General features: G+C 38.4%; 1 protein-coding gene across 1 annotated transcript; it reads left to right on the top strand.

Annotated features, from left to right (window-relative positions):
* The first annotated feature begins 226 nt into the window (after window positions 1-226).
* On the top strand, window positions 227-21,208 carry LOC131320812 (DNA-directed RNA polymerase I subunit 1). The gene is made up of 21 exons (XM_058351683.1): window positions 227-438; window positions 1,152-1,321; window positions 1,845-2,004; window positions 2,162-2,476; window positions 3,952-4,212; window positions 5,600-5,779; window positions 7,702-7,864; window positions 8,997-9,187; window positions 9,887-10,150; window positions 10,797-10,885; window positions 10,981-11,128; window positions 11,311-11,529; window positions 11,870-12,178; window positions 12,278-12,416; window positions 13,947-14,152; window positions 14,509-14,711; window positions 16,299-16,497; window positions 16,580-16,839; window positions 17,653-17,793; window positions 18,985-19,756; window positions 20,403-21,208. The coding sequence occupies exons 1-21, from the start codon at window positions 421-423 to the stop codon at window positions 20,994-20,996; spliced, it is 5,001 nt and encodes a 1,666-aa protein (XP_058207666.1). The 5' UTR covers window positions 227-420; the 3' UTR covers window positions 20,997-21,208.

The raw sequence follows: 21,208 nt of genomic DNA, 5'->3' as shown, positions 1-21,208 counted from the left end.
AAGTGTGGGAAATAAAAACCCTTCACCATTAATGTACAAACTACAGTTTTGAGATTCGAATATTATTACAGTCTGTCTCAATTCATGGCCAACTGTGATTGTCAAAAGTTTTGGGCTACTTATGAAATTTCAAGATTAGTCATTTAGAGGACGATAGTGTAATTTAGTTAAAGTGACGGTGGCAATGATAATTTGCAAGCCGATCAAAATAAAAAAATTCATTTACTAAAAATCCCACGAACGAAGAAGCCCTAAAACGGCTAAACCCTTGCCGAATAGGCGAATACACAAAACCCTTGCAGAACCCCTCTCTCTCTCTCTCTCTCTCTCTCTCTCTCATAGACACGTGAATACATATATACATATACACACAAATACATATTGTCTTTGGATTTCGCTGTAGTAACTTGGGTGTCGAACATGGCTCATGCAACTGAGGTACTTTCTTCCCTCTCTTTGTTTCGTGTTAGTATTACTTGAATATTACCTGCTCGTTTGATTCTTTTGTGTTTGTGCGCGCAAATGCTTGGATACTACTGTGCTTATTTTGTATATATTTGTGTAGAGTTACTCTATGCGTCCTAAAAAAAAGATTTTCCAGTTATTTACCCCCCCAAAAAGATTGTCCAGTCAGCAAAACGAGAAATTAGAAGAATGTATTCTCGTCGATAAAGTTCAAACTTTTTCCGAAAATTAAAGAATTCTGCGGTAACTAGTAACTTATGCATTTTTTTTAAGTTCTCATTTGCGTGCTGGACAATAGTTTTGGGTCGAAAAGTAGTATTTGTGTTTTATTTGTTCATCCCCCTATTGAGAAAGTTTATTAATTTCCCACGTGTCCAGTCTGATGTTGATCGTATTACTACAGGAAAAATTGATTAAATCATACTTTTTTCCTGATTTATAAATTATGTTTTTTTTTTAAATCTGGGGAATTGGTCCAATGGTTGTGCGACTATGAGGTTCTTCTGGTTGGAGCTGATGAAGTGAGACACCTTGTAGTAATTTAAGTCGCTAACATCTTTGGCTAAAAAAAAAAAAAGAAAAGAATTGAGCTTCTTTGGTGGTTCTTTAATTTTAGAGCAAATCTTTACCCGTGGCTTAACTTTTTCAGTATTTAGTGCTATGCTCAAATCTCTATTTAATTGCAGGGTGTGTCAGAGAGTGTGGAGGCGGTTAGGTTCAGTTTCCTTACGGACGAGGAGGTGAGGAAGCACAGTGTTGTGAAGATTACAAACCCCATTTTCCTCGACCGCGTGGAGAGGCCTGTCCCAGGAGGTCTGTATGATCCGGCAATGGGGCCAATAAATGACCAATCACCGTAAGTCTGAACATATGATGTACCCATCCATATCTTCGCGTCATTTCAACTTTCAGGACCTTTGAAAAGCATGCTGCTGCAAGAGAATCTCACCGTATTGCAATTGAACTTGACAATACTACGAGGGAGTAACACTATTTTGGTTGGCTTTGTCAAGCATGGCTTGTTGGTGATAGAGTACATGGACTCTTCGAATTAGATGGAATACTGGGGTAGGACACTTGATACTTGGATAGGATGGGGGATATGTGTCTGGTAATGTGTAGAGTCTTTTCAACTTGTAGGACTATTAATAGCATGCTGCTGCATGAGAGTCAAACCCTGTGTTTTCTAGTGACTGTACTGGTTCTGCATACCTGTTCTTTCATTTCTATTTTTTTAGATGCCTTATCTTTGGTGGCATTACTGCGATACTGTTTTGCCCTTTATTAGTGGAAGATTGGGTACAAATGGCTTCTGGTTTGTTGGAAATAATTTGATGATCTTGTCACATGTGATTGATTTGTATTCTCTGAATGTGCAGCTGTAAATCATGTGGACAACGTGCATTTCATTGCCCAGGTCATTGTGGTCATATTGACCTTATCCTACCAGTCTACAATCCGTTGCTATTCCACATGCTCCATAATCTTCTACAAAGTACTTGTTTCTATTGCTTACATTTTAGGGCAAGCAAAAGTCAGGTAGTTTGACCTTATTTGGTTTTTTTCATGTTGCTAAGCCTTAAGTCATAGGATTTTAAACTTCCCTTGGTTAGTTAGTACGTAGTGGTTATCATTTTGTTCAGTTTAATGACCCTTTCTATTTATGCTTGGGTTGAATATTTTGTTCCTGATCAAGGTTGGAAAATGTGCTTCGCAATTGGAACTAATTGCAAAGGGTGACATTGTTGGAGCCAAAAGGTTGGATTCAGTCTCACCAAGTGAATCAATCGATCCAGAGGATAGTGATGGGAGCCATGTATCTTGTACTACTGTTCATTCTGGCGCAGAGACTGACAACTCTGAGGATTGGAATCAAGGCTGGACCTCTCTCCAGTTTACTGAAGCAATGTTAGTATTGAATAAACTTCTAAAGCTAAAAACAAAAGAGTGCAAGAACTGCGAGGCCAAAAATCCTAAGATCACTAAACCTACTTTTGGCTGGTTTCATATGGTAATCTTTGACACCCCTCTGTTATTCGTAGCTTGGCCATTGAATTATTTTTTTTACTAGCTATTCTTGTGCTGGAATGCTGTTGTTCCTATATTTCTTAGGAATGCTTCATGCTTATTGACAGTAATTTGTTTCTTTTGGTTTCATCCGTTGCAATATTGGGATCAAGTAATATTTTTGGTCATGCTTATCGACACAAAATAAGTTCTTATACTACAGTTTATATGCTTTTGACTAAGAATGGTCGGAACATATAGTAAACTGGTGACCTAGCTTTTGAGAGAGTTGTAATTGAATGTAGATAAACTAGGTCATGTAAGTTGTTTGACAAATGATAAGTATACATTGTATAATAGCTTTCCATGGCCCAATTTCTCTTATTTCTTTTTGACATCGGGTTTCTTTGCATGCATGACTTGAAACGTACTTGTCACAATTAAGGAACTTCCTTGTGTGTGTTGTATAGAAAACAAGGCATGCTTTTGACGGACAAAAAAATGTGATGATCAACAGATTCTCAAGAATCATCATTCTTGATATCTGGTATTGTCTCTGTTATTATGGCCTCAAGGGTGATCATGTATTAGTGGCTTATAAACATAGAGGTAAACGGATTATATGGAGGATGTGTTCTCCAAGGGTTATGTGGTCATAAAATCCTTTCTTAACTAAAGATTTTCTGTAGCTCACATATTCGAGTTGTCTAACTGGTATGGTTACTGTGTCAAGTGGTACGGAATAACGTGGTAAACCTGACTTATGGCAATGGCATTGGAAGTTATTTGATTTAAACTGAAGTTGCAGTGTTGCACTGAAAAAAAGGATGGCTAAGGAAGACATTATCTGGAATGATAAGCAAGATATGATTTCCTTGAACTAAACAACTCATAACGCTAACTAAAGAAACATGCCCTCATAAGGGATAAGGGTATTGAGAGTAATGTTTTCCGAGGGTAGACCAGTAAGCACGAAACTTAAGTTTTCCGAAATATATATTCAAAATTAGTCTTTCGGCTAAGGTCCAAAATATGGAAGAAAGTGCTTGATTTCCATGACTCTACCGCCAAGTCAATTCTTCACTACTCTCCAGCTCACTTTGCATCAACCGAGGACCAAGGTTGACAATCACCTTTGGCCTCACTAAATTCATGCCTTGCAATGTTTCCTTCGTTAGGGATAGTATGTCAACAGTACAAGATGCTGTGTATGAGATTGTAAATTTTAGGATGAGAGCTTGCACTTTGTAGATACGGCACTTGGCAGCGATCATGCCTCTCACAGTGCCTTCAACAAGTAAGACCACCACCGAGAATGCTTTTTGTATTTATACTTATTTTCTGCTGTTAACTTGCTATGTTTTCTTCTAAATGGCGCATTCATGCTTGTTCACACTTGCTTTCCTTACCCAAAACATTCACAGGATCACATGTACTTCTGTAATAGTTCTTTTTTCTGTTTTAAATGCACCCCATTAGATGGCTTTATCTGATGAGAACGAGAGAGCAAACATCATTGAGGGTCACAAGTTTGGTGGCACACTCAGTGGTGTAACTGAGGAGATTCCTTCCTCTGAGGTTGTAAATGCTGATGATGCTGAAAGTGATTCATTTACGGACATCACTAATGTAGCCGAAGGTTCTAAGCAAGAAAAGCCTGGAAAAAGTAAACGGGAGCGCGTGCCTCGTGCACTTATTAAGCAGAAGAATTCAATTTCGGGGCCTCTCTTACCATCTGAGGTATGCATTTTATGAGCATTAAGGCTCTTGTTTCAATGTAAAATATTAAATGCAACACACATCTTCATAAATAGTATGTGTAAGATAATTCCCACATTTTTATTTGGTGGGCTGCAAACCTAAAAATATTCTTTTTACCATGAGATATGCTTTGTAGTTGATTACATGCTGACATTGCCTTGCGATGGGAACCAAGGAGCCTCGGTTTTGGAGTTAGTAATAGTCCTCCATTCTTTTCTCTTTTGAGATAGAAATATATACACATACTTAAGTTAGGTGTATATGGTTATATATATTTGTATTTATATGTTTTTTTTTTTGGCAAAGTAGGTATAAGAATTGGTGGGAGGAGGAACTAAATTGGGGAATATAAATCGAACCTGGCTTGCTGTATACAAACACACATACATAGATACATGTAGAGAGAGAGAGAGAGAGAGAGAGAGAGAGAGAGAGAGAGAGAGAGAGAGAGAGAGAGAGAGAGAGAGAGAGAGAGAGGTCAGTGGTGGGAGGAAGAGAGAGAAGAAATGATCATAAGTATTCGCTGAAATATGTTTTGCAGGAAAAATGTTTTACAGAGGGTTGTGTGGATGGAGGGGATTGGGAGGGTGATGGGGAGGGTGTTTGTTGGGGGAGGATGATCAATGATGCGTGGGCAGACCTTGGCTTGGAGCATCGGTGCTTGCTTGGCTCTCATTTTTCCCGAACTAGGGATCAAACCTTGGGCGACTTTGGAAGAAGCCTTTCTGCCTTCCCTCTCGATTTGATAGTCGGGGTGGATCTCTTCAGATTGGTGATTTCTTTCTAGTTGACTGATTGGGTGGCCATCAATATCTGCTTGCTCCTTTATTTTGTCAGCAAGGGTTCAAATCTTGGAGAGTTCGGATATAGCATGTCTCAGCCTTCTCCTGTTCATTATAGGCTTCTAGTCTGATTTGGTTTTGGTCATTCGGGACATGATGTTATTTCATATTTTAGAGGGAGGGGGGTGCTCTTTTTTCCGAGCCTTTATTTGGCATGCTCTTGACAGGCCAAGAGAATGCCTCTTTTTGTACTCCCATTTGCTTTGGAGGTGAGGTATTGGCCATTACTAGCTCAGTTTTAGTAGAGACACCTGTACACCGTTCTCTTAGGAGTTCTGCCATGTGGTTAGCTTTATAGTTTGTTTTTGTATCTCCCTGAGGCGTGCCTCTTTTATTTATGTATGCTACTCTTTTATCTATATAAATTGTTTACTTATAAAAAAAATGGGGAAATGGGAATACTTTTTACATAACAGCAGAGGCTAACTTAGTGTTAATGGCAGTATGGGAAGTGGGCTAATTGATTTATACTGTTGTACTGCATGTGATTGGATTGAGAAATCTCTTTTCTTTATTATTCCCAGGTTAGAGACATTGTAAAGAGGCTTTGGGAGAATGAGGCACACCTCTGCTCTTTTATCTGTGATATTGAGCATCAGCGATTCAGTATATTTGGAAACAGATCTGGTTACACTATGTTCTTCATAGAGGCCCTTCTTGTTCCCCCAACCAAGTTCCGCCCTGCAACCAAGGGTGGTGATAATGTAAGTGCTTTGTTTATGAGTGGTCATCTTGCTACTTTAGAGACTGGACAGTCTCCTTTTTATCCTGTACTTCAGCTCATGGCCTTACGGAAAGTTTATCCCTTAAATGAAGTCGTTAAACTTTGTGCTCTCTAATGTTGGCAGTGGCTACACTATTATTGTTTTATTTATTCATGTGATGAAGCTTTTGTTGTTTTGTTATGAAAGAACTTAACAGTTAGGTCATGATAAATTTTTCTTGTAAACTTTAGATCTTTTCTTTTGTGGAATGATCTCTAATCTGGATAAAGAAAGAGATCAACAAATTTTGTACTATTCAATGTTGTGGGAAGTTGCGATATTGAAGTTTATAGAGCTATACTATCTCACCTTTTTTAGTACAAGAAGATGAGAAGCTTTCCTTTTTCTCGTTTGAATTCCTTTTCTCCTGTTATTAGTGGGAAAATTAATAGAAACCATGCTCTTCAATATAAGAAAATTAACAAACTTTGTGTTGCGAATTGAAGTGAGAAAACCTTCTGGGCTAATGATCCAGGTAAATATAAAAGATGTGCAAAAAGGCCCTCTTATGTCACCTACTTTCGTATACGTTACACACTGCCGTTGCGGCTCTCTGTAGTCTCGCTAAAGTTAACTTGATTTGTTTCTATCTTGCATCTTTGAAGTGCACTTATCCAAAAAATAAAATTATTGCCACTATCAAACTATATACACATTAAAATTCTTATGTACACTATGTGCTCTTGTTATGTATTGATGGGTGAATAGATGACTTATTTATGTACATACGCACACTGAAACAGAGACAACAGTAGAGATGGGTTTGTAATTGCATAGCTATAAAGTTACTGTTTCATAAATTCAATGTGCATTTGTACAATGGAAAGACAGAAATGATGGTTTGTGAGTCTATGACTAAATAACGTGGTGGTGGCAGCCATTTCAATGGTGTTGAAAGCGTACATTAGGAACGCAAACAGACATGTCCTACATAGATAGAGGTGCATTGCTGATAAGAAAAAGATGGACAGAGATGTGTTATCATGGATTGGGATCCAACAGTTTTATGTATATAGGTGACTGGGTCAATAACTAATAAATACATAGATGTGCGACTGAGAGAAAAAAGATGAGTCTGTCTCAATGTGGTGGTGAAAGCAATCGTAGGAAGTTGTGATGAATGTCACACATGTATTACAGACTTTACGGTATTAGCATGTATGGGTGGTGTTGGTAAGTGCCGAGTGATGGGAGAGATTTAAGATTTGGGGTAGGATAATGAAGTGGAATCCCTTCCCTTCTGTTTCCATCCAGAAATCCCTCAATGATTTCCCAATGTAACTCACCCTAACTAAGTAATCCTAAATTGTTTGACATAATTATCGTTTAGTCATAAGGTTTGACAGACCATTATGTTCCATGCACAGAAAACCACTACTTCTTTCTCATCCTAAATCATGGGGTGTTTGTGTTGTCAAATTAAACACACACACACACTCTCTCTCTCTCTCTCTCTCTCTCTCTTTAGAGACTGTCTTGTTCTAGCAATTTATGAATGCATGAATACACATAATACAGACTATCTGAAGTTTCCAATAGAAAGCAGGTTCTTTGGTGGAAATTTGACATCGTCTGCTTCTAGCCCTTTGTAGGGACGTACTGGTACTTCTGCAAGAAAACGTCCATGTTAACATCTTGTCAAAGCGGTTACTTCATTCTGTGCTGTTCAACTTATCTCTTCTTGTACTTCTTTTTTTTCTGTTGTTTTCCCGTTTTGGACCAAATTTATTTTCCTCTTCATTTGTGTGTCGGATGGGGCAGTAATTTATCCCATTCTTTTTCAGTTTAGCGGGGTGTAATGTGTTCAGGGTTCGCTTAAGCAAATAGTGCCGGTAACAGATCCCACTTTTGTGTTTCTTCAGATCATGGAGCATCCCCAAACTGTTCTGCTAGGCAAAGTTCTGGAGTCCAACATTGCTTTGGGAAATTCTCATGTTAACAATCTTGAACGCTCAAAGATTGTCAACCGGTGGATGGATCTTCAACAGTCTGTGAATGTATTATTTGATAGCAAGACTGCCACGGGTGAGTTTGATTTGTGTAGTTTTGCCCCTGAGATTCTCTAAGTTCATGGACTCAGTTGTTTTCCACTTGCTGTATTTTGTAGCCTTCTTTCTTATCCCTCTTCTATTTTAGCATCCTGCTTTGTATAAAGCTTTTGAAGGACCATCTTCAAAAGCCGCCAAGTTAACTTTTGTTTACAGTAGTTGGTCCATTAGATTTTGTGCTTTTGTTACCCTCAACTTCTGTAGGTTTCAAGGAGAACTTATATCACACTAGTCGTTGTTAAAGCATCCAACTCCAAACCAATTGGCAAGGACCGGAGAGGTCGCCCAGGCTCATATACTAGTTTTGGTGGAGATAATTAACCGATGTGGGACAAACTCCAACACTCTCCCGCACGTGCAACCCCCGGCTCGCACGTGGAGAGGTAAACCAACAATTCATAACACTTAGATCACAACAAACAACGGTGCACTTATGACACAAACAAGGGGGAACAACTTCTCCGAAAGCCTAGCTCTAGCTTTGATACCATGTTAAAGCATCTAACTCCAAACCAATTGGCAAGGAGTGGAGAGGCCGCCTAGGCTCATATACTAGTTTTGGAGGAGATAATTAACCGATGTAGGACAAACTCCAACAGTCATCACTAGAATACAACATCTACGAATCCCTCATCTTCCCAAAAAAAAAAAAAAAAAATGGAGTCCAGAAGCTGTGACCCAAAATCTAGCTCATCTCCCAATTTATTTCAGAAAAGCCCGTTTGGGTACATTGTACTCCTAGGAATGAAAAATATATTCTTCTCACAGAGGAATCCGTATTCCACTATGTTATCATGTTTCTTCTGGATGAAAGGAACTAAGAGTGTCAGGAGTTTGTTATTGTGCAACCATTTACGTCATGTTTGGCTACTTCTGGGCCCCATGGTGAGTAATATCTGCAACCACAGCTCTAAGAGTTCTACTAAGGCCATAAACAACCCTGGTCTGATATGCTGTTATTGCCTTGATGGATTGCGGGATGCCTTCTGCCATCTAACATGAACTTCTGGTTGCTTATACTGCATTTTAGCGGGCATTAAACAACTCATTCAACGTTTTGTTTAGCTAACTGAAGTAGTACATGTCGCTTTCTATGTACTTAATTGCAGGTCAAGCTAAAAGAGAGTTTGCTTCTGGAATATGTCAATTACTGGAGAAAAAGGAGGGAATCTTCCGCCAGAAAATGATGGGGAAGAGGGTCAATTTTGCCTGCCGATCCGTTATATCTCCAGATCCTTATTTGGCAGTTAACGAAATTGGAATTCCTCCATATTTTGCTTTAAGATTGACCTATCCGGAGGTAAGGGTAGATAACTTATGATTTATATTCACAAAGTTCTGTATACATGCCTGCCCAAATGGTATTTCCTTTCATGGCAGGGGCCTTGTCTCTGGTTGAAGTGGAAAAATCACGGGCATAGTGTTGTATAACGAAAAAAACAATGAAATGTGGTGCTACTGAATATGATACTTTATTTGTACTCATGAAGACATGTGTTTGAGGCTATTGATCAGTTATAGGACTTGTAAGGTATCCACTTTAGGGAATTGGTCCCTTGATTGTACATGTAAGAGTAACATAGGTAAGAAGTAAGAACTGCTACTAAGTTGTTTTTCTTTTGCTCAACCTCAAACCAATCTTCGATACCGACCTGCCGCTAAGTTGTTTTTTATGCTTCTTTTTTTAATAATCTCTGAAGTGTTTCAAAATCCATGCATGTAGCATGGCCTTTTTCATTTTGTCGTTTCAACTTAGCAGAAATGAAAAACTTGAAACATTTTTTCTGCTTCCCCATGTTGTTAATTTGGTTATACGAGACATTTATATCTGTACCTATATATGCTTAGGAATATTGTAAAAATTTGTGTCCTGATGAATGAGTGGACTTTATTTCTAGATACCAAAGTAAGGCAGGACTTGATGGTGTGTTTTACTGCCTTTTTGTTCTTCCATTGTTGATTTCACCATTCATTTTTGGTTATTTGCATTTCCTTGTAGAGATTGACTCCCTGGAATGCTGGCAATTTGAGAGATGCAATTATTAATGGCTCTGAAATACATCCTGGGGCTACACATTATGTTGATAAACTGTCAACTGTCAAACTACCTCCAAGCAAGAAAACACGTATCTCGATTTCAAGAAAATTACCTTCTTCCAGAGGGGTGGTTACACAGTATGGGAAGAGTTGTGACTATGAATTTGAAGGGAAAACTGTATATCGGCATTTGCGGGATGGCGATGTTGTGCTGGTCAATCGGCAGGTACTTTGTGATTTTTGTTATGAAAAGGATAAGAAAATGCCCTTCATGCTTTACTTTGAGAATTTTGTTATGAAAAGGATAAGAAAATGTCTTGATGCTTTACCTGGATCACATGATAGAGAATGCATAAGTTCATCATCATACCTTTATAGTACCATCTGACAATTGAAGGCAATATGCTTCTGTTCTTTCCTTGCCCTAATCAAACAGAGAGTCTGCTGCTTTTATTTGTTTCTCTAAGACTAAGCATATGCAGGTATATCCTAGAGAATGATGCTTGAGTCGAATCATTGCCTCGGTTGGGAGATGTTATTCTTATTTTCTCTTCATGTGGTTTTATCTGTGATTTGCTCAGTTGCTCTTCATGTGATTTGATATACTTCTATTTTTTTCTTCTTTCTTTTATCTCTATTTTTGTTTGTTTGTTTGTGTGTGTGCGCGTCGGGGGTGGGTGGGTGGGATGAAGATCAGTAGTCAATGTTTGTCAGGGCTCTGTTTTACTTATTGACTACTTTCCACGTGTTATTATGAAAATGTTCAGCTGCTTCCTTTTGCTATTTCCTTTTTACTAACGGCAAGTGTGGGTATATAGTGTGATGTGTCTTTTTTGCAAGGTGTGTTCTTAATTTTCTATTTTCTATTGCAGCCAACTCTTCACAAGCCAAGTATCATGGCACATGTAGTTCGTGTATTGAAAGGGGAGAAAACTCTTCGGATGCATTATGCTAATTGCAAGTTAGTTCAGTGTCCTCCTTTAGCAGTTCTATAACCAATAAATGCTTCAACTATCTATGCTCACAATTATTGTGTTTTCCTGGCTCTTCTTGTAGTTCCTATAATGCTGATTTTGATGGTGATGAAATTAATGTTCATCTACCTCAAGACGAAATTTCCCGTGCTGAAGGTTATAATATTGTCAATGCTAATCATCAATATATTGTCCCAACGAGGGGTGATACTGTCAGAGGCTTGATTCAGGTAACAGTATTTCAGTTAGTTCTTAATTCTTTTACCTATAAATTCAATTCTTTACTATTTTTTCGCCATTCTGATCTGCCAAGGGCCATATAAGCCCTTTAAATTTTCTGAATTCATATCCTTCTTACAACGGCATCCAATTCGTAATCTCTGGTTGGTAAACTATTTATTAATGTTTTCAGGATCACATTGTAAGTGCTGTGCTTCTCACAATGAAAGATACATTTCTTACGCAAGTCCAGTTTAATCAGCTCCTCTATGGTTCTGGTTTGTTTGGTGCTGCATGCGGTTCATCTTCTGCCAAACCAAATCGAAAAATTTCTACTATATATTCTGAAGATCTGATGCTGCCAGTTTTGCCTGCTGTATGGAAACCAAAGCCTCTTTGGACTGGGAAACAGGTAATCATTTGCAGAAAGCTTACTCTGTTTTGTATTACACCCGCCACAGTGTTGTATCAGGCTGAAGCAAAAACATTTTATTTTCCTTTAGCCCAGGACTAGATGTGATCTTGAGTTTCCCTTACTTCCGAACACTATACTTGTCTTCTATAAGTCTTGCAAATTTTTAAGCTACAGGATTAGGTTGTCTTCTTAATTTTCAGCCATTGTATCTTGTGTTATTACTTATTGCTTCTTCAGCTCTCGTTTGTCTGATTTGCTAAACGAGTACAGCCTTAATTTGTTGTTGGATGGATGTTTGGTTTGATACTCTGATGTCTTCTTTTCCTGTCTTTTCTAGGTCATTACAGCACTGCTTAATAATTTGACGAGAGATTACACACCATTTACTGTTGAAAAAGATGGGAAGATCCCATCATCCTATTTTGGCAGCCGGGCTGGTCAAAGCCAACCTAGCAAAGATGGCGAAAATGAAGACAATGGGGAACATAGGTTGTTAATTCAAAAGAACGAGCTTGTGCATGGTGTGATTGACAAAGCTCAGTTTGGCAAGTATGGTTTGGTTCATACTGTGCAGGAGCTTTATGGTTCAAATACTGCAGGCATTTTGCTTTCTGCTCTAAGTCGCTTATTTACAGTGTTTTTGCAGGTAAACATGTTTTCTTTTATCCAGATCTTTGTAGTCTATTTCTTGGCTTATTTGTCTAGTCATGTTTTGGTACTAAATTGTTTGACATATATTTTGCAGATTAATGGGTTCACCTGTGGGGTGGATGACCTTCTGATATTACCAAGAAATGACGAGCAAAGGAAGAAGGAACTTGAGGGTGAAGATATTGGTGAAAAAGTTCACTGTGATTTCTTCAATTTCAAGCCCGGTACCATAGGTATGCTTTTGTGATGTAGTCATGATCTATTGTTTTCCTTTCCATCACTTGGTGAAAAAGTACTTAAGATATTCAAATGATGAGTGGTAGGTAAGTAAATTTTATTTTGTGTTCATGCTGATTGGTGAATTACAATTCTTTTGATGGAATTTAAAGTAATAACCATTTATGACTGAGTACTGTTATTGCTGTCTGTTGTTGTCTTGTTGACTAAAGTACTTCAACAAATTCAGAAGCGTCCATGTTACATAGCTCTGGGAAGCGTTCTTAATGCTTTTTTTCCCATACAAACTAACTTTAGACTAGACGTGCATTCAGAACCTGAATGCTTACTCCTTTAGTCTTCTGTGCATAACTGTTTCTGAAAAGTTAAGGTTAAGCTTCCTTGCTTCAATTGATGGTGGGTTTAGGTTAGAAAAGGATTATTATATTGTGGATTAATTATGAGGAAGGAAGAATTTATTCTATTTTTGGAGGGGAGAAAAAGGAACAGGGGTTTTATTTGAAACTTTCCATTCACTTATCTGGGACTTTTGTAATTTGGAAATTTCCACTCTCTTATCTGGCTTGTAAGGAGAGAAAAGAAAGGACGGGAGTTTGTTTAAGCATTTGCTGAAGGCTCTCTTCCACATTTTGGAGGCAACGTTTTGGAGTGAAGAATAAAAGAGTATGAATGAGAAGAGAGAAACAGTTATGTGGTATAACTGCTCTTCTCCTCTCTTCTCATTCATTTTTGTGCTAAGCATTTGCTGAATGTCTTTGTTTCTTTTTCGAAGATTAATGAAATTTCTCTTTGCCGTTCAAAAAAAAAAAATGAATGAGAAGAGAGAAGAAGAGAAGTTATCCCTCGAAAGTGAGTTATTCACATGATGCATTCAATAACAACTACAATATCCTACGTACCCCCTTTACCTTTGGCTGGTATGTGGTATACTTAGCAAAAAGAAAACAAGTTATGTGGTATATGCACAAGAACATTAGAACTTGGACACTCAACCCATCAAAATTGATTGCAAGATGATCCAGACCTATATTTACTACCCATGGATGTAAGTTGAAACCCTGCCGGCATGAAACCATTGGCTCCTAAAAGAAGTTAAAAAGATGATCACTGTACTAACTTGAGAAAGTATTAGAATGGACAATGTCTTAAACCTGTTGTGTAACCTCAATAGATTATTTCCCTCCCCTTTTTTCGTGTTACATTTCCATATATGTTATATCCTTTTCCCTCCATCTAGAACACTTCCACGTAGTTATTTGTTTTCCTTCTTTGAACAAATATGTTGCAGCATGTTTTTTCTACTCTAATTGGTGGTGCAGCTTATTGGGTTCTGCTTCTTAACTAAATCAAGATTTGTTGATCCTCCGAACCTTGTACCTCAGAAGTTTGAGTATCTCTGTATCTGAGAAGCACAGTTTCTTGTGTTCTTTTTATATGCGATTTGTCTCTTGTTGTTCTCCTTGGTATCTAATCCAGATCATGATTTTTGCATGCATTGGGTTCACATTATCACTTTTGTTGTGTAGGCTCCATGAAGCTGCAAACGGAAATTGAGAAAGCAATCCACAATATCGGACAATCTGTCGTAACAACCTTGGATTTGAAGATGAAGAATACGCTTCATGACAAGACTTCTAATATCCACAAAGATCTACTGCTTAAAGGATTATTAAAACCTTTTCCAAAGAACAGCATTTCGCTTATGACCATTAGTGGAGCTAAAGGAAGTTCGGTAAGTTGTTGGGAGTTATTTTAATGATCATCATAAGCCCCTTTCCCCTACTTCTTTCGTGGTATTAATGTTTTTTAATCAGGAGTTGCAATCCTTGAATTATAGCATAATTAGGGTAATAGGAAAGATCTGTCACTGGAACTGTACCATTGGCAATTCACAGAAACACGTACACTATAAAGTTACATATTTGACCATTACTAAATGCACGTGCTTAGATCTCATCAGAAGATGGTAAACTTTAGTCAATCTCTCCGTTCAAGAAGACCCAGTTGAAACAAGAAATTATTAAAATCTAATTTGATTCTTTTTTGGGTGTACTTTTTGGTGATTGTTCCTAATTGCACGTCATACAGGTTAATTTCCAACAAATATCATCTTGTCTGGGCCAGCAAGAGTTAGAAGGGAAACGAGTACCTCGGATGGTTTCTGGGAAAACCCTACCCTGCTTTCCGGCATGGGATTTTTCATCTCGAGCTGGAGGTTTTATTTCTGATCGCTTCCTTACTGGTCTTCGTCCTCAGGAATATTATTTCCACTGCATGGCTGGTCGTGAAGGGTAAGTAAACTTCGTGTAAACCTAGCTTCAGTTTGTTTGGTATAACACCCCCTGCCTACACCCGTCCACGCACATGGACGTATCTTTTTTGGGAAGACGAATATGTGCAGTTTGGTTTTGACTGTTAGCTATTTAGAAGTTATCCACTTCCACATCCCGAAGGAGAGGTGGAGGATTGGAGTCTGTGGGACATTTTTGTGTGCGTCTCTATGTTACCAGAAAACGCTAATACCCTAGCGAATTATGTTTTGGAACTATCATTCCGAAACATGGTACATCTGCGTTCCAATACAATGAATTTAGCGATCCAAAGGGATCTCAAAATTTCTCCTATGAAAACAAGAGATATTATTGCTTTAGCAAGACAAAATATAAGAAAAGTTGCTCATAACGCTTGTAGAAATTTGTTTTTCATGAATTGTTAAGCAAACAATACTTTATTGGATGATTCTTGGAATGTAAGCTATAGAAGCCTACTCGTGTCGTTCCAAAAATTCGGACATGCGCGTACCACGTTCCTTTTCTTGTTCATTGTATAGGAACGATCCGCGTTCCAGGTAACATAGGTCACTGCATACCTGTCCGATATCCCCCAAAGGCCTGGATCACCTATTTGTTTATATATTTTTTTATCGGCCCATATTTGTTTATATTGCTGGAACATCTGAAAACAACCTACCAAACTTCTAATCATCCAAGCTATCGAAGTCATTTGAGACTAACCAATTTTGCAAGATCAAACCCTTCCTCATTGCTCTTTGTCAGTAACAAGATCACAGAAAGTAACCCTTGTAATCGTTCTCTAATGAATGTTTGACTATTTGTCCAAAGTAGCATGAGGATTGACCTGAAATTTTTTTTTTCCTGTTCTTTTACTTGATAGCTATTTCCTTGGTGAAGCCGTTTGACCATAATAAAACCATCATTTGAGGTCATTAGCGATGAGTCTGATGACTAATTATAGTAAAGTGATTTGAGATCTGGCTATCTAAGAGTTTTTGTTGAAACAGTTATGTTCTTGTAAGTATCATGCTGGGACCCTGGGGATTTACCTTTATGGGCATTTTACCATTTGAATTTGGTGTTTAAGATGCACAATGGCTGCTGAAATCCTAATTATCATAAACGTACTGATTAGAACTGTTGAAGATGATTGGAATAACTGAGGTAGATGTGATGTAGAAATCTAATCTTGAAGGCAGTGTTTCGACCATGCCAATAATGTTCTCCATTTTTGTTGCAATGGCATTAGCTTTTTCGGTTGGTTTCATATCACGAATCTGTCTTCTGATGAATCATATTGTGTGAGGTGTCCTTTCTCTTCATGGACTGCAAAGAACAACTATATGAAGCCCAGTGGGCTTGGGAGTGTGAATTAAGAGGTAAAAAGAAGAATGTTTAAAGTCAACTGTGGATATTAAATAGGAGATCCAGGGATAATGGGTAAGAGATTGTTCATGATGCATGCGCAACATGTTATTGAATGTCATGACTGCTTTATGCTCAGCACAACCAATTATATTTTGATTTTGTTCTACGTTCTTCACCATTTTTTATGGTCCTTTTCAAATTGTTACTTTTGTATAGGTTAGTCGATACAGCAGTAAAAACATCTCGTAGTGGATACCTGCAAAGGTGCCTGGTAAAAAATCTAGAGTGCCTGAAAGTTTGTTATGACTACACAGTCCGTGATGCTGATGGTTCTATCATTCAGTTTACTTACGGAGAAGATGGTGTTGATGCTCACCAAACCAGTTTTATTTCTCAATTCAAAGCACTGGCAGCGGTATGAACATTTTTTTTTTCCCTTTATCGGTTCTACACTATAAGCGCGTTTAGTTACTAATGTATCTTTTATTTGCTTTCAGAATCAACCAATCCTTGGGAAAAAATTTAATCATGAGCTTGAATTCAATAATTACATTACGAAGTTGCCTAAACGTCTCAAGAAGGAAGCAAAAAAGTACATAAAGGAATTGGAGGAAAACAAGATACCTTCGGAGCTGAAAAAGCCCAAGGACTTACTGAATTTAGTGAGTCAAAAATACATATCTAGTCTTGCACATGCAGGGGAACCAGTCGGTGTAATTGCTGCTCAATCTGTAGGTGAACCATCAACCCAGATGACGTAAGATTCATTTTGTTTGATACCTTTCTGAATTTCTCCTGCCTTCTATTCCTGATATTGTGCAGTCTTTGAGCTAAAAATGATTCTTAATAGTCATGCATTTCGTGATTATATGTGCTTGAGATGTTCAAAGATAGATCGCTCCCCCAGTTTGGTGTTATTTATTGGGTGTCAACCCCCCTCTTGAAGGGCGTTTAAGATGTTCCCCTGGATGCATTAATTTGTTTTTTCTTATATTTTCTTTCTGCCATTGGTTAAGTTTTTGGATTTCTTTTACCAGTGTTCCAATCGTTTCTGTTTTCATGAAATTGAAACTGAAAATGAAGACAATTTCAAATTTTGTCCTACCTATTATAGACTCAAGGATGGGACACAGACACTAGACAATGTGGACACACTGATGTGGAAAGTCCAGAAATGTAGGTTCCATATACAACAAAGGGGGCATATTTATTCCTGCATTAGGGTTCTTAGTAAGCTTTACATTTTGATATTGTAATTTCGAAAGCTTTGCTCCTTGTATTCTCCTATGTTTGGGAGTTTGGGATTTCTCTCTCATGAACATCTATTATTAGATTTGATTGCATCACTTTTGCAGCAAATTATTTGCCTTTTGTCTTTTTCTGTCATGTTACCAAAAGCCATTTCCCGTGGTACCCTAGATGGGCTTTAGAAATTTATCAGCTATTTCCTGCAATCTTCCATAACGACTTGTTTTTCTAGTGCCTTTTTTCCCCTCAACTAAGCGCATCATGGTGTTTTTATGGTTTTAGCAGTTCTTATAGCTCAGTTGTCAATATTTTACATTTTCAGGCTTAACACCTTCCATCATGCTGGGCGTGGAGAAATGAACGTGACACTTGGTATTCCACGTTTACAGGAGATTTTGATGACTGCGTCAAGTGATATCAAGACTCCTATAATGACATGTCCATTGCTACAGAATAAGTTGAAGTGAGTTGCTTACATCCAATCTTTAAACTATCACAGAGAGAGTAGAAGTTCGTTCCTCATTGTTGAATGTTGATGTCTCCTCGGTGCAAATGAGGCAATATTAACTTCCTTACCCAGCAGAAACGTAAGAAGCAAAAGCTAGAAATAGTAAGACAACCAAAATAATAGTGATGGTTGTTTGAGGAAATAATTGAAAAAGTGAGGACGGTGGGGCCTTTATGCACGGTTAATAATATCAGCCCAAGTATTAATTACACAATGTCTTGTACATGGAGGAGAGGAATCACCTTTGAGGATGTAGAGACGGATGACATCTTTTGAACTTTAGAGGTCTTTACTTGGTTTCAGTTTTGTGTAAGAGGGCCATTTTTCTTTGTTAACCTTGTGTATATTAAGTGGGCATTGGTTCTGAAATTATGCTTTCAATATGTCCTTCCAAAGTTCTAGGGGTTCTGGCAGAAGATTCTACATCTCCTTTATTGATTTGTTATGCCTTTTTTTTTTCTTTTAATTTTAATGTGTGTGTGGGTTGTTTGAGAGAGACAGGGAGAGAATTGAGAAGCAGAGCCATGGTGGGAGGGCTAAGTATCCTTTGGTTTTAGCAACCGAACGCTTTTGTGTGGTTATACATTGCAAAGAATTATGAAGCCGCTAGAGTCCAACGTAAGGAATCTGGAAAACCTTGTAAAACGCTATGGTGCTGCTTTTTTTTTTTTTTTGGCCTGAATTATTGTAATCAACTAACCATTTCACTTCTATAAACCTTATGACTACTATATAGGTCATCACTATATTCGTTGAGAGCGTCTAAGCAAGATTGTCAATTGGTCCCTTTTACTCTGATGGAAATGGCGTATATGAAGTTGGACTTTTGTCCCTTCAAATTCTGAAGGGCAGACGTTTTGTGAAGTAAAAAAGCATTCCAAAGACCTTTATATAATGTTTTCTTCAAGTGGCAGGATTTATGCGTCTTTGGCTCTTACTGTGGTCCAGAAGACCATACGAGCATCATACTTTCGACGACAGAAATCCTGATGCATATTACATCCTTGAGGGGTTTTTTTTTTAATCTTAAAACTGCTGTGGAAGAAGGGAGCTACGCCTCGTTGTTTGCATACCTGCATATCTCTCTCTCTCTCTCTCTCTCTCTCTCTCTCTCTCTCTCTCTCAATGGGTTTGTGTTATTTGCAGGAAGGATGCTGAGCGCCTTGTGAAAAAAGTGAAGGTGGTCACTGTTGCGGACATTATAGAGAGCATGGAAGTAAGTCTTTTGCCAGTACCCATTGAACATCACCATGTATCTAGGTTATATAAACTTAGGATGAAGCTCTCTGAATCCAAAGTGTCTTCATCTGATGACTATGAGGAAACCCTAGAAGTTTGGTTTCTAAGAGAACTGGAAGACGCCATACAAAATCATTTGGGTTTACTCTCCAGAATCAACGGCATAAAAAACTTTGTGCCAGAGTTGCAATCAACAGCATCGGATGGGACAGATGAGGATCCTTCTAGCAACAACCAACGGGAGGAAGATGATGATGCCGTTGATGACGAAAGGGGTGATGATCTGGGTTTGGATGCAGAAAAAAGAAAAAAGCAAGCGACAGATGAGATGGATTATGAGGATGGTTCCGAAGATGAAATCAATGAAGGGGAGACTTTGGATGGTAAAGAAACAGATCAAGGGGAGAACGAAGGGGAGGTTACAGAGGAAGGTGAAATTGGAGCATTAGATGATAATGAAGATGATGAAGCCTCTGAAATGCCAGATGAGCAGGCATTGCCCTCCAAGCCTAGTAAATCACATGACGAAACTACCAAAGCAAAAGCGATGGGTAAAAAGAAGGTGAAAGCCGTGCTAGTTAGAAAGGACTCTGATAGATCAATCTTCGTTGCTACAAACGGATTGGAATTTGAGGTTCATTTCAGGTTTACCACCGAGCCTCATATTTTGATGCTTCAGGTATGTTTTATGTGTCTATACTTGTCTTTGTTATATAAGCATCTACTCCTTTGCTTATCAGATAATCATTTAGATATATTTAAAGTGAGTATGCATCTACTTCATTATGCAAGAAAATAAACAGCTTCTTCTAGCATTGATGAAAGCCTCACAATATTTCGATTAAGTGGATCTTTTTAACTCCTATTTAGTGGGGTTCCAAACTTGCTTTTGTACATCTTTTTGGCAGCTTTACTTCATTTTTTGGGGCGTTTTGCCCATGGACGAATGGTGATAAGTATGGGGTATGGATTAACATCTTAGCTTTGATTGGATCCTCCACCATCTACCTTTAACTTTGTTGCATTTTCATCTCTTAGCCACATTGACCTCGATGAGGGCATGATTGGAATCAACTGACTTACATGGAATATGTTCGTTTTTCAGAAACAGAATTTGAAAATTGGTGGTACTATTTTGCATGAACTAGGCTTGTTTGGCCTCTTGATTTGCTTTCTGTACTATTGTTTTTGGAGGCATTCTGTGACAGTGTAACCTGTATTTCTTTCCATTTTCCCCATCTTACTCGGAATTCTTTTTAAGCTTGAGCTTCTTATCGTTCTAGTTACCTTCTAAACTATAGCATCTTCTCACGCTGACAATGTAGATTGCTCAGAAGACTGCCAAGAAGGTCTATCTCAAGAGCTCCGGGAAGATCAATACGTGTCAAGCGGTTAAGTTTGCTAATAATGATCAAGTTCTTTGGGAAGAAGGCAGTAACGGCAAAGCACAAAACAAGGATGGCAATGCAGGCCCGTGGGCTCTGAAGACGGCCGGAGTGGATTTCTTGGCGCTTTGGGAAATGCAAGATGACCTTGACGTCAAGCGCATATATTCCAACAACATCCATGCTATGCTAATCACTTACGGAGTGGAAGCTGCGAGGGAAACCATCATTAGGGAGATTAAGCACGGATTTAGTAGTTACGGCGTGGAAATTGATTACCGGCATTTGTCCCTAATTGCAGAGTTTATGACGCATTCAGGCGGGTACCGTGCGATGAGTCGTTTTGGGGGGATAGCGGAGTCTATATCCCCTTTCCTTAAAATGTCTTTCGAAACCGCAACCAAGTTCATCGTCGAAGCAGCGTCTCACGGGTTGACGGACGATTTGGAGACCCCGTCGTCTAGGATCTGCCTTGGCTTGCCGGTTAAGATGGGGACAGGTTGTTTTGACCTAATGCATAAACTAGAGATCTGATGTATATGGAGATTGGAGACTCTATGTTTGCTTTGTTCTTTCGAATTTAATTATGACCTTTAGGTGTGGTGGTGAGAGTAGAAGCTGTTACGGTTTTAATGGTGTTGTAACCCTAGGTTTTCTTTTGTTATCAAATGGGAATGGCATTGTTATTATATAGGAAACCCTTCTCCGGTTTGAGGAATCCATTACTGCATATCTGGTGGTGAAAA

Source organism: Rhododendron vialii, chromosome 3a, assembly GCF_030253575.1.
Source record: "Rhododendron vialii isolate Sample 1 chromosome 3a, ASM3025357v1".
In the NCBI taxonomy this organism is placed as follows: domain Eukaryota; kingdom Viridiplantae; phylum Streptophyta; class Magnoliopsida; order Ericales; family Ericaceae; genus Rhododendron; species Rhododendron vialii.
Note: the sequence above shows the minus strand (reverse complement) of the source record. Positions and strands in the feature narration are given on the sequence as shown.